Source organism: Tenrec ecaudatus, chromosome 3 (assembly GCF_050624435.1).
Source record: "Tenrec ecaudatus isolate mTenEca1 chromosome 3, mTenEca1.hap1, whole genome shotgun sequence".
NCBI classification, from domain to species: domain Eukaryota; kingdom Metazoa; phylum Chordata; class Mammalia; order Afrosoricida; family Tenrecidae; genus Tenrec; species Tenrec ecaudatus.
The window spans coordinates 158,268,911-158,281,720 of NC_134532.1; the positions used below are offsets into that span (position 1 = coordinate 158,268,911).

Consider the following 12,810-nt stretch of genomic DNA (forward strand, 5'->3'; position numbering starts at 1 on the left):
CTCAAGCATGAAAAAATATCAAATAGGTCCTAATGTGTCTTACTTGTGTCCATATAAGAAAATTGTTATTATTTGAAAACATTATAATTGCTTTTCTCCATTTTTTGTGATATAAGGACTATTTAATTTTCTATAACATTTTCATTTTTGAAAACATTTTCATTTTTGACATTAGAATAAGCACTTGTTATACACGATTAACCTGACTTTTAAAATTAGGTGATTCTAGCTACAAAATATAATAGAATGAGTGCAAGTTGACTATCTCCCTAACTTATTTTTCTTTGTACATGTATACTATTCAATATTAGTAAGTGTCTGATCAATACATTTTATTTACAGAATGTTTCTCAGAATTCTAATCAATGACAAGGAATGGTGAATATCCCTCACCAATAATTGTAAGAAGAGAGTCTAAAACTGAAAGTGTAAAGCAGAAAAAATAATCTGAGAAAAAGGGGAAAAGTAGTAAGAATTCTAGGAAAAGTAAAAGAGCGAGCCCCAAAAACATAGAGGGCTTGGGCTTCAGTAGATAAAAATAGACCTTGGTTAGTGACTGCCTTTTCTGACAAGGTGCCTCTGCACAGTGTGAGCCATAAGATTCCAGTTGAAGACATGCGACATGAGAGCATGTGAATGTCCACTGGCAGTGGCGCTCTCCCAGTGCTTCACGGTATGACTGCTTTTTCCACGGTTCTGGAATTGTGGAGGAGAGCAAGTAGAATTAGACTAAACACATCTCACAGGAAAACTGATAAAGCCTAAAGTCACAATCGTAGAGTGGGAAATACTATTTCTAGTGCAGCTGAAGTCCTGGAGCACACACATTTTTGGCCGTCACAGTCTTCCTGTTACTGAAATAATTGTGCAGTGCAGCACGAAGCTGGGCCAACGTGATCCCTGGACTCCTTTTAAATGCACGCCCTCTCCTTCCCTTCGCACTGCTGATGATCTGAAAGCTAACATGTGAAAGGGCAGTGCATGTAGCATGTGCTCCAGCGAAGGGCCAGCATCACTTCCCAGGGGTAAATTTTAAAAGTTAAAATGGGATCTATGATGTGAAAATGGAAAGGACCCAAGCCGACTTTTTCTAGTTTATAGTGTCCTGAAGGCCCTTAAAATGGGCATGGCAGTATGGATAGGAAGCTGTCTAATTGGAAGCATTTCTCTATAGTTTAGTTTTACTATGGAGGAAACATGTTTAAAATTCTCAAAAACAAAACCAAAGAAAATCGTGGGTCTTGTTAGAGCAACTTACAAATATACTTCCAGTCACTCTTTTCACCTTTTTGACTAAGGGCTTGTGTTCCATTCCATTCTGAAACCAGTATTCTGCATCTAATCTTGTCTCTCTCTCCCTCTCTCTCTCTCTCTCATACACACACACACACACACACACACACACACACACACACAGACACACATTACAGACTTCCAGCTATATTTTGAACTTGATGGGCTCTTTCATGACAATGTGTCTGGGCATAAGCTGCTCCCTTTACGTGGCTTATCTGTCACCTCTTACTACACCAGCAACCCTTTGATTTTTTAAGGTTCAAATAAAGTGACATCTCTAATTCATAACGTCTGCATAAGTAATGCCTTGCCTAATATATATATATATATATATATAATGAATTAATTTACATATCCTTTTTCTAACTTTTAAACGATAAAAGGTGTGAGAGAAGCCTCCTTGTCTTTGTCAAGCACCTGCCGCACTCCATTAAGAATGCTAACTCTAAAATATTCAAAATGACACAATTATTCAAATGAGATTCTAAGGGACCTTTGGTGGGGTAGTGGTCACACTGCCAACAGGATTACTAATCAAAGGATCAGCAGTTTGAAACCACTGGCAGCTGCGTGGGAAAAAGACAAGGCCTCCTACTCCCACAGAGTCATAGGGCAGTCCAGTCCTGTCCTGTCCTGTCCAGTCCTGTCCAGTCCAGTCCAGTCCAATCCTGTCCGGTCCTGTCCAGTCCTGTCCAGTCCTGTCCGGTCCGGTCCTGTCCAGTCCTGTCCTGTGTCCTGTCCGGTCCTGTCCTGTCCTGTCCAGTCCTGTCCTTTCCTGTCCTGTCCTGTCCGGTCCGATCCTGTCCTGTCCTGTCCGGTCCTGTCCTGTCCTGTCCTGTCCGGTCCTGTCCTGTCCTGTCTGGTCTGGTCCGGTCCAGTCCTGTCCTGTCCTGCCCGTTCCAGTCCTGTCCGGTCCTGTCCGGTCCGGTCCGATCCAGTCCAGTCCTGTCCTGTTCAGTCCTGTCCTGTCCAGTCCTTTCCTGTCCTGTCCTGTCCGGTCTGATCCGGTCCTGTCCGGTCCGGTCCGGTCCTGCAGGGTCCCTAGGAGGGTGCAGCTACTCAACCGCAGTGAGGTTTGGTTTGTTTGTTTAATCATATGATACTAAACTGTGAGTTTTATATTATCTTGGAATGAAAAACAACAACCTTTTACTGTTATTTTTCATATGCCAGTACTAAAACATCCTACCTTGATATTTGCAGTCCTGGTACCGCGGTATATGTAAACGCGAGAGCTCTAAATCAATGACCCAGATTAATCATTTTTCAAGTAAAAGGAAGGTTCTCTTCAGGGTAATGCCATTAACTTAATTATAATGTATTTGATTATTTTATTGGCTATCCTTTCGTTCATACTAAAAGTGGTAGCTAAGAACAGTGTAAGCATAATTCTGTTGTCATAATGCGCCTTATCTTTATCTCAAATATGTTTAGATTTCATGTATTGTGATTTTTAGAGTATATAGTAATATGTAAACATACACTAGAATAATAAGCCTGCAACCATGTTTTATTTTTTAATAAGAATGTTTTAACAAACAACACTAGTTTATATCATTGCTTTCTTTTCAGGTAAACCAGTAATGATAGTGACAGAGTATATGGAGAATGGGTCTTTAGATACATTTTTAAAGGTAAGATCTGTGATTGGATTATTCAGAGTGTTATTTTTATATTGCTTTGTTGTTGAAGATGGAACTCAGCCACTTAGAAGAAAATGGTATAAGTAGAATAGAAATATCTGTGATCAGCAAAATTATACTGCAATGATTCATTTCAGTGTGAATTTTTACTTTTCAAATAACTTATGCAAGGGATTCCTGTGAATCAGAATTGACCTGATAAAGACTTGTTTGTTTTATACTTAAAAAAAAACATTTTATGGTCACTTCACCCACATCTCATACAATTCAATAATTTGCCCATATTGAGACTAGTTGTACAATCTTTACCACAATCAGTGATAGAACATTTTCACCCGTATTCATTGTCATTGTTATCCATGCAAAATTTTTTTGCTTTTACTTAAGTGTAAATTGATAATTCTTAAAGGAAGGGAAGAAGAAATGAAATGAAACAGGTAATAAAGAGAAGAAAGCAGGAGAGGGGAGGGAAGCGAAAGGGTAAGGAAAGGACAGGGAAGAAGAGGCAAAGGATGGAGGTATGTGGGATTATAGAAAAGTTTATACACACTTCCCTTCCTCAAAGGCATAATAAAGACAGAGCAGGAACATATGTCCAAAGGACCAATGCCAAACATCTACATCAGCGGCGGGCTACAGGGTCCTGCTGGTTGTGCTTCCATGCAGGTCCACCATTGCTGACACGGTAGTGTACAAGCAGGCAGTGCTGTAAGCGCCTTGGCGTGGGCCCCAATTCATAGGATCTCGTGGAGAGCAGACTGAGACTCGGTTTGCTCTTCAGTGACCCTCAGAATGGTTCCTGCGCAGTCAATGTTTCATCCTCGACGTCAGTCAGTTCATTCTATCCGAGAGCTTTCTCTTTCTCAGTGGCCCTCTGTTTTGAAAGCATGCTCTCCTTTCCAACTTTGGACCCCTCCTTATAGGATATTCACAGAAGGGGAAACAAAGTCTCGGCATCCTTGCATCTAAAGAGCATTGTGCTTGGATTTCCTCCAAATCAGATCGGTGTTTTCTGTTCATGGTAACTTCAGTATTCTTTGCCAAAACCCTAATTTGAATGCACCAATTCTTTCCTGGCTTCCTTTCTCATGGTCCGGCATTCACATCGGTGGTGCAATTCAAAAGATTCACTACCCTAATGCCCATTTCAAGTATAAAGAAAAGAGATATCCTCATAGGTAGTGTATTATTTTATACCATTAATATTTTAAAATTAGAACAATAAGAGATGCTTGCAAAACTAGATCATTTAATTATGTTATGTTATTTCAGATGAGAAATAATTTTAAATATTAATGAAAACGTTTTAATATTTTAAATGAAAACGTTTAAATAATTTTAAATATTAAGTAAAACTTGACAAAAAACAGTGAAGCATTTATTTAAGAGAAGCCAGCATTGCTCCTTGCTCAGCCTCCTCACTTGCAATAGGTTTTGCTTTTACCTGTGTGACTCATCCTTCACCATCTTTGGACTGTAGGAGACAGTCCTTTAGAGGAAGGCCAAACCAACAAGCGTCCATGTGCTTGATATGTTAGAAACAGGTGACTTCTCTTTTCTGAACATTTTAAATTCATCTTTGAGAAATTCCACTCTGCTTCTGCTGTGCCTAATTGTTCTGGAACTATGTTTAGCTCTTTGAACACTTTCAGGACTACCATAATTCTCTCCTATCTCGTGGGAATTTGCGGCTTAACACAAAGCTAAAACAAATGACATCGTTCACCTTCTTGTTGTTCGGTCCTTATTCTCTGCATGCGAGATGTTTACCTGAGTAACAAATGTAAGAGAATAAACATGCAGTATTTCATCAAAAGCATAACAAATGTAAGGGAATAAAAATGCAGTGTTTCATCAAAAGCATAATTTGTGAAAGGAATTAATAAATATTACAAGCATAGTTCCATCTAATTTTTATACCTATGGACAGAATGAACATTGCTGCTGGTGCTTGCAATAGGCTGTGGCCCAGATGAATGTTCAAAGAGAGTAAAGAATGAACATTCGTGATTTCCACATTGGGCAGCTGCCCAGCCGCAAGCTTTAGGGAGAAACTTGATTCAAAGTGCCATTTTAACAACCATTTTCCAATATCAACCAAAAAAGTTAGGTATTGATTCTGCTGAACTAGTGCAGGCCAGATGAAACTCATCACCAATTCCCATGCATGGAAAAGAATTGAAAATACCACGGCTATATCAGGCATGTCAGTCCTCCAAGCCATGCATTTGTCCTGGCTCAGTAGACTGACTGGCCCTTGGCAGCAGCCTTGTCCCACACGGTGTGTGCGTGATTTCCTGAGTGTTGCTTTCATGATCATTGAGTAGCAGGAGTAGCCACTATGTTAAGATCTTTTTTTTCCCCACCCCTCCCCAATGTTAAGATCTTTTGTGGTATTTTCAAAGTGCATGTCTCCACATTTAGAATATTCAGCCATTTTATTTGGAAGTATATTGTGTAAAACAATGCAAGGTTCTTGAGCACCTGACTTACACTAGAACTTTCCATATAGAACTATAATTATTGATTAGAGTTGTGAGTAGGACAATGTCATTAATGCCAATGTATGAGTGGCCTGTGTGATCGATTGGATGTGATCTGTTGATAAGGCTGCCTCTTCCTTCAATCTCCAGCCTCTACCACATTGTCTCCCAAATTTTTCTATCTGCAGCTCTAAGTCCTTACATTTATTGTTACAGTATTCTTGGATTTCAAAGCAGACATCATCTGAGCTGTAGCCAGGGAGACCATTGTAATTTCTTGTCCTCTCCATAGACATGACCTTCTGGAGTGATGCGACAATGGTCAGTCATGCTCCTTCCAGCTACTCCGCATCAGCTCCTTCGTTTGCTCCCATGTCTTCTGTTTTCTCTTTTGCTCCTCATGCTCATCCCACTGCCTTTTTTCCATTTGCGACCAAAAATTGGTTGAATTAAATAATATACCTGCCTCAAAAATGTGCAGGCATTAAGTTGGAGTAAAGAATGCGCCATCCCTCTGTTAGCTGAGAATAGAAGAGATGCAATACAGTGAAGGGTGATAATAAGATATTCAGTATAAGCTTCCAAAGCTTTTATCTGCTGTGATCAGACAGGAGACTGAGAGGCATTACCAGTTTCACTACTTTTTTCTCTAGCTATGTCCATTTTTCTTCAAATAAAAATTGCATGTGGATTTTGATGAAGTGATAGTATTTAATTTGGGAATTAAAGCAAGATCTCTTGATATTTTCTCCCAGTGAATGGTGTTGGTCGGCTAATATTTCTATATTGTCTTTACAGAAAAATGATGGGCAGTTCACTGTAATTCAGCTTGTTGGCATGCTGAGAGGCATCGCTGCTGGAATGAAGTACCTTTCTGACATGGGCTACGTACATAGAGACCTTGCTGCCAGAAACATCTTAATCAACAGTAACCTTGTGTGCAAAGTGTCTGACTTTGGACTTTCCAGGGTGCTGGAAGACGATCCTGAGGCAGCATACACCACAAGGGTAAGATCTATCAGAATGCATTTCTAAAGTTCTTAGGAAGAAGTGAATGTTTAAAGATTTTTAAAGTAAATGATATACAGGGTGTTTCTAATGAAGCCCATGAGAGATACTTCCAAAGTCCAGGTAATTATCCTGGTTATTTTTCAGTGAATTCAGACTTCAAGAAGGTTTCAAATGTGGCAGACAATAAAAGTTATTAAATAGAAATTAGAAATTAAACTACATTTTTCCCAGCATGTAATTTTGTGCATTCTTTTCCTGTGAAATGAACATTTGTCTGTTATTCTTGTTACAGATAATTATTTCAAGCTTACCTTATTGTTTGTTTTTCTCTAAATATATGTTTCCTTAGAAAGAAATATTCGATTTCCCAGGCTTTCTTGTTTAAAAAAATAACAGATAAAGATTTTTTACACTCACTAAAAAGTCAGGATGTAATCTGTGTATTGTCAATTTGGGAGAAAAATTCTACAAGCTAGTTACTATATCATAACAAATGAAATTGGAGAACGGTAGTGTATTTTATAGTTACATTTCAGTTATGTATTATTCAGTTGAATTAAATAAGGTATCTAACTCTTTTGATGAAGCAAATAGCCTAACCAATGGAGCGAACCAAAGATGAGAGAAGCACATCAAATCACAAAAACACTGTGTCTGGGGAAAGCGGGGCTTAAGATATCTCATTGTCATACATGTCGCATGAAGTGTTACATTGCTCAGGGTTTCATTCAGCAACCGAGGCGTACGATATCTGTATGAAAGGGCTGGGGGCACCAGGGAATCTGAGTCCTTTGCTCTCTGCTGGAATGTCCTGAAAGCATGCCTTATTGATTTGCTTGACTGCCTGTGTTTCTTTACTGAACACTGCCGTCCTGAGGACTGTAATTGAGATGTGGGTCCTGTGGATGTTGAGTAGTCAAACAGAATTTAAACTAGAAACCTTCAGGACAGCCAATTAGTAGTCAGTCTATGCCTGCTTATGGGCTGAGCTATGTGAAAAGAGACTACCTGCTGTCAAAGAGAGTCACTTAAAAATGCTACATCTCTTTCTAGATCTCATCTGCGAGGTAGCGATATCCCCGGATACATTTGAAGTACTGGGGGGGGGATTTTAAAAATTCGTTTTTCTACTTTAGGGAGGCAAGATTCCAATCAGATGGACGGCCCCCGAAGCTATATCTTTCCGAAAGTTCACCTCCGCCAGTGACGTCTGGAGCTATGGGATAGTGATGTGGGAGGTTGTGTCCTACGGCGAGAGGCCCTACTGGGAGATGAGCAATCAAGATGTAAGTATGGAGCTAGTGCCCACCCTGGAAGCCAAATGCGTTACCCACAGAGTTGGAAGATGCATAGACTTCTCCTTTCTTTCCTTTAGGAAGAGGAGAGGTACTATACAAGAAAATTTTAAACAAAAATGCTTTATTTACCTCTGATGTATTTTGCTGTTGTTGAAATATCCTTTATGCATGAATTCAAAGTGACAGTACAAAGAAGAGCAAGTTACCGTTATATAAAAATTTAATCTGTTGCCAAACAGTTTTAGCTGCCCTCTAGTGCTGTTTCACTCAGTTCATGTATCACTTTCAAAAATGAAGAAAGGGCTATCAAAGAATGAATACTGACAGGCAAGGTTCTTTTATGATTTTCATTGCATGAAAGAAACTAATGCTCAAAAAGAAAAGGGCTCATGATACTGTTTTAATTGTGGATACTCTCATAAACTGAAAAACGATAGTCTCTATCTTTACAACTAAAATGTAAAAAGAATTTTATTCTTTATTTAATTCGAGGAAAAAATAGGATGCTCTACCCACAATGTATAAAAGAGAAAAAAAACTTAGAATGATGGAATCTTAGAATTAAACACAGACACTATACCAGTAAGAATTGATTGACATCTAAGCACATCGGGAGATAGCGGCTGATCAAGGACCAATGATACTGACGGAAGAAGTTCAATATGCACTGAAGACATTTTTAAGCAACAAGATTTCAGAAATAGACAGAATCTCAGTTGAGATGTTTCAACAAACAGATGCAACACAGGAAGCACTCACTTATCTAACTGGCAAATTATTTGGAGGACAGCATGCGGAATCAAGTCTAAGACATCCATTCTGTGCCCATTTCAAAGAAAGGTAGTTCACCACACATGGAAATTATCACATAGTATTGATACTATCACACGCAAGGAAAAATCTGCTGCTGATAATTCAAAACCAGTTGCAGCAATACACTGAAAGGACTCTGTCAGAAACACACCTCTGATAGAGAGGAGAGCTTGGAATGAATGAGATTTTATTGATTCCTGATAGATTTGGGCTGAAAATAGAGAATACATGAAAGATGTTTCCTTGAGTTTTAATGGTTGTGCAAAAGCATAATAAGTTGAGGATAACAAATTGAAGCAAAACAAAAATGCAAAATTTTACATACATGAAGAGGTAGTGTTTTGAGCAGAACTAGTGGATCTTGTGTGGTTAAAAGACAGGGATGGTTTTTACAGCATTTATTCAGTCAGTGTGCCTGGACTAGGCGAAGAAAAGTACTAGGTGAAGATCAGTACTCCTGGAGAAAAGCTCATCGACCACCTGCCCTACTCAGAGAAGACAGACAATCTTGCTTGAAGAGAGCAAATAGGATTTGAAGCACCTACTGATGGCCTTCAAGTACAGAGTGCACTTTTACATAAAGAAGACAAAGTTATCAAAACTGGACCAATAATCAGCTCATCATAGACAGGGGGAAATTGAACTTGCAAAGGTTTTCATATTATGTAGGTTCTCGATCAATGCTCAGGGAAAGGTCCAGGCATTCCAGCAAGCCAACAAAGGGAGGGGTGTCAAAGAAGGACCAATGCAAGTGGCAAACGCAGGGAGGAAGTGGGAAGAGCTTGTTACCTTGTGCTGCCTGCAAACCGCGTCACAGAATCAGTGTGTACGATTGGGAATGGGAAACAGTTTCTTCTGTAAACTTTTGCTAAAATCACAATAAAGTTTTTTGTGTTTGTTTGTTTTAAAGAACAGGCCCAAATGACATCTTCCGATGGCAAATCTGTTGCAAAAGAACTCAACAGTGCTAAAAAGGAAGGATGTCGTGGTGAGGGCTAAGAAATGCCTGGCACAAGCTTTGGCGTTTTCAGTCAACTCATGACATATGTATGTGGACATTACACAATGAACAAAGGAAATTAAAGAATAATTGATGCCTTTGAATTGTGCTGTTGATATGTTAAGTTATATTGTTGGAGAAGAAAAATGAATCTACACTCACTGATTCACTTGGTGCCGGTAAGCCTATTTTGGTTCTGTAGAAACGCCACATAGGTTCCTGAGCCTGTTCAAAGTCCCAGGAGTGGAAGCCCTCGTCTTTGGTGGGGTGTCTGGGGGGCTAAATCCCTGACCTTGGAGTTAGCAGCCTTACTCGTAACTCAAAGCACCACCACAGTTTGGCTTCTAATAAAACAAATTTACTCTAGAAATAATGCTAGAATACTACTTAGAAGCAAGAAGACAGACTTTGGCTATATTATTAAGAAGGACCAGTTCCAGAAGAAGGGAATCATGCTTGATAATGTACTACGTCAGCCAATGAGTATAAGATCCTTAATGTGATGAATTGACATTGTGGTTACAACAATAATCTCAAACAAATCAAAGATTTCAAGGATAAAACAGTACCATGCAATGTTTCATTTTCTTGTGCATAGATTTGTTTGCATTGAATCGGCTAGCACTTTAAAACAACTACAGCATTAAAGGAACAGTAAAATAATTTTTACTAAAATTCAGAAATTTAAAAAAACATGAGTGATACTTGGCTCTCTAACGGTTGCTTGTGTAATGTTCATCTTTGCTATTCAATTAAAAACAAAACACACTGCCAGCGAGTTGATACCAACTCAAAGCAACCTTATATGGGATTTCGGAGGCTCTGTACATCTTTTCAGAAGCAGGGAGATAAGCGCCTCGTCTTTCTCCAGCGGATGGATGGTGGGTTTGAAGCAGGCTCCTGGTGACTAGCAGCCCATTGCTTACTGGATTTACATAGGACTCTTAGGCTATTCAATATAGACCTTTAAATTTCAGATCACATTGAATTTTTTATTGAAATTTTGGGAGTGGTAGTGGTATAGGGGTTACATATTGCACTGTCAATCACAGGATCAGCAGTTCCAAACCAGCAACAAATCTGCAGGCCACAAGGATGGTTACAGTCGTGATAACTCACAAGGACAATGAAACTCTGCCCTCCAAGGTGGTGCACATTGGAATATACTCCATGACGGTGAACTTTGTTTACTTCCTAAATCAATGCTTGTGTTTCTGAAGATCTTGAGTGAATTTTCTCATTTTCCTGGAGTCGGGTGGAGTTAAACTGTTATACCTAGCCCCTGCTCTCCGTCTCTCTCATCTTCTTCTAGAAACCAGCAAGCTAACAAACATGCTCTCATTATAGGGGCTTTTTTGACTGAATTTTACAAAGCTAAATGAGTTTACCAAAAAATGTTAGCTTAATTGCACATCTTTCTAAAATGTTTGCTTTGAATATAATGTCCAAGGCAAGTTTGTTACCTCATGGCTACTAATTTTGTCTCAATTTCTATTCCAATTTGTATTTTAAAACCTGACAGATCTACTGCATTTGAAGATCAGAATTATTATATATATCTTTAGAAAAAACTCTGAGTGAAGCAAAAACACTGCTTTACCAGTTTCAAATACTATGTCCCATAATCGCTGAATTCCAGATGCTACCTGATTTTAAACTTGACAAAGAACCCTAACAACATGCAAATGTTATGTTACAGAGACATGCGGGATAATCTAAATCTCTCAGAGGAGACCTTCTGTACAGGGAGAGAGAGTATGCCAAGAAGTATCTTTTGATTTAGGATTGCCTCTATCAACAAAGCAAAAAAGAAAGCATAACAGCACATAATAAAAATGAACCTCATTGACAAAGGTGATTTTAGGTAAATAACATACTATGGACTTAGATTCACATGTGGGCATCCCAGAAGTCAGAAGACTTCTAGTAATTGATAGCAAAAAGGATGATTTAAAATGTCATCCTTTTCAGAACATAAAGCAAATATCAAACAATGAGATATTTTATTTTACTACATTTTAAATGTATTGGCAATATCTTCCTCTCATATATATTGGAAGATATATGAACATGTAGAATTCTAGTAAGTACATAGATTAAAATCATTTCACCTGTAAAGTAAAAGAAGGTTTGCCTCCAAAAGATTTAAACAGAATTTGCATTAACTGAACCTATTTCTATAATTGGTTTCAATTTCTATTGGAATATAATTTATTTTATTTATACTGGAGTAATATTTTCTGGAAAAACAACCAGGCCACATGTAATTAAGTAAATTGGACCGTGAAGGCCTCAGTCCTCATTTACATATTGCAAATTTCCAACTCAGCAAAACATTCAGTTTTATAGTCTTCATTGTGGTTAGGTGTTAGCAAGTTTATTTCAACCCCGTATGGCAAATAATCAATATAGCATAAAAGTAAAATATGGCTGAAAGTCATCCAACAACAGCTGTAACAACACACTGATGGAAACTCAGGCTGGAGTTAGAAGAGTGCATCGAACGAGTGATGTCACTGTTGATATCTGATGGATCTTGGCTGAAAGCAGAGACTACCAGAAAGAAGGTTACTTGTGCTTTATTGACCATGCAACAACATTCCACTGTGTGGACCATAAACAACTCTGGTCGGCTTTGAGAAAAATGGGATTTCCAGAATACTTCATTGTGCTCATGTGAAACTTGTACTTGGGTCAAGAAGCATGCAAGTAGAGCAAAGGAATACTGCATGGTTTGAAATGGAGAGAGGTCGTCAATGTAGTTTTCCTGTCACCAAGGTTGTCCAATGAGTACACTGAGCAAATATTCAGAGAAACTGGGCTACAGGAAAAAGAATGGGGCTGTATGCAAGACTTCAGTGAGGCTTATTTAAAGCCCGTGACATAGATGGCACATCCTTGCTTGCTGAAAGTGTAGAGGACTTGGAGCACCACTGAAGGTCAGGGACTGCAGCCTGCAGCGTTCATGACAAGTCAAAGTAAGAAAACCCGACACCTCCCAGCTGGGCCTATAAGTACCATCATGATAAAGGGCTATTGAAGTTGCCAAAGATTTCAAATTGCTATGGTCATAGTGTTCATGTAAACATCACTTTCGAGAGCAAATGGGTCAAGAGACCAAAAGACTGGGTAAATTAGTTGAGAAGTTGGCAGGTCACTTTGAGACCTAAGATGCACCTGATTGCAAGCAATTATATTTTCAATGACCTCATATGAACATTGAATAGGGAAGACAGTAGAAGTAGCAATGTATTTGAATTATGGGA

The 12,810-nt window shown here is 38.8% G+C and overlaps 1 protein-coding gene across 9 annotated transcripts in view; it reads left to right on the forward strand.

Moving 5' to 3' along the window:
• The window catches only part of EPHA5 (EPH receptor A5), a 378,384-nt gene that overhangs the window by 347,572 nt on the left and 18,002 nt on the right, over nt 1-12,810 (forward strand). For all 9 annotated transcript variants that reach the window (XM_075544946.1, XM_075544949.1, XM_075544947.1 and 6 more), the window contains 3 exons: nt 2,869-2,930; nt 6,221-6,430; nt 7,570-7,719. In XM_075544946.1, the coding sequence (XP_075401061.1) occupies nt 2,869-2,930; nt 6,221-6,430; nt 7,570-7,719 (422 nt within the window). The remainder of the gene's footprint in view (nt 1-2,868; nt 2,931-6,220; nt 6,431-7,569; nt 7,720-12,810) is intronic.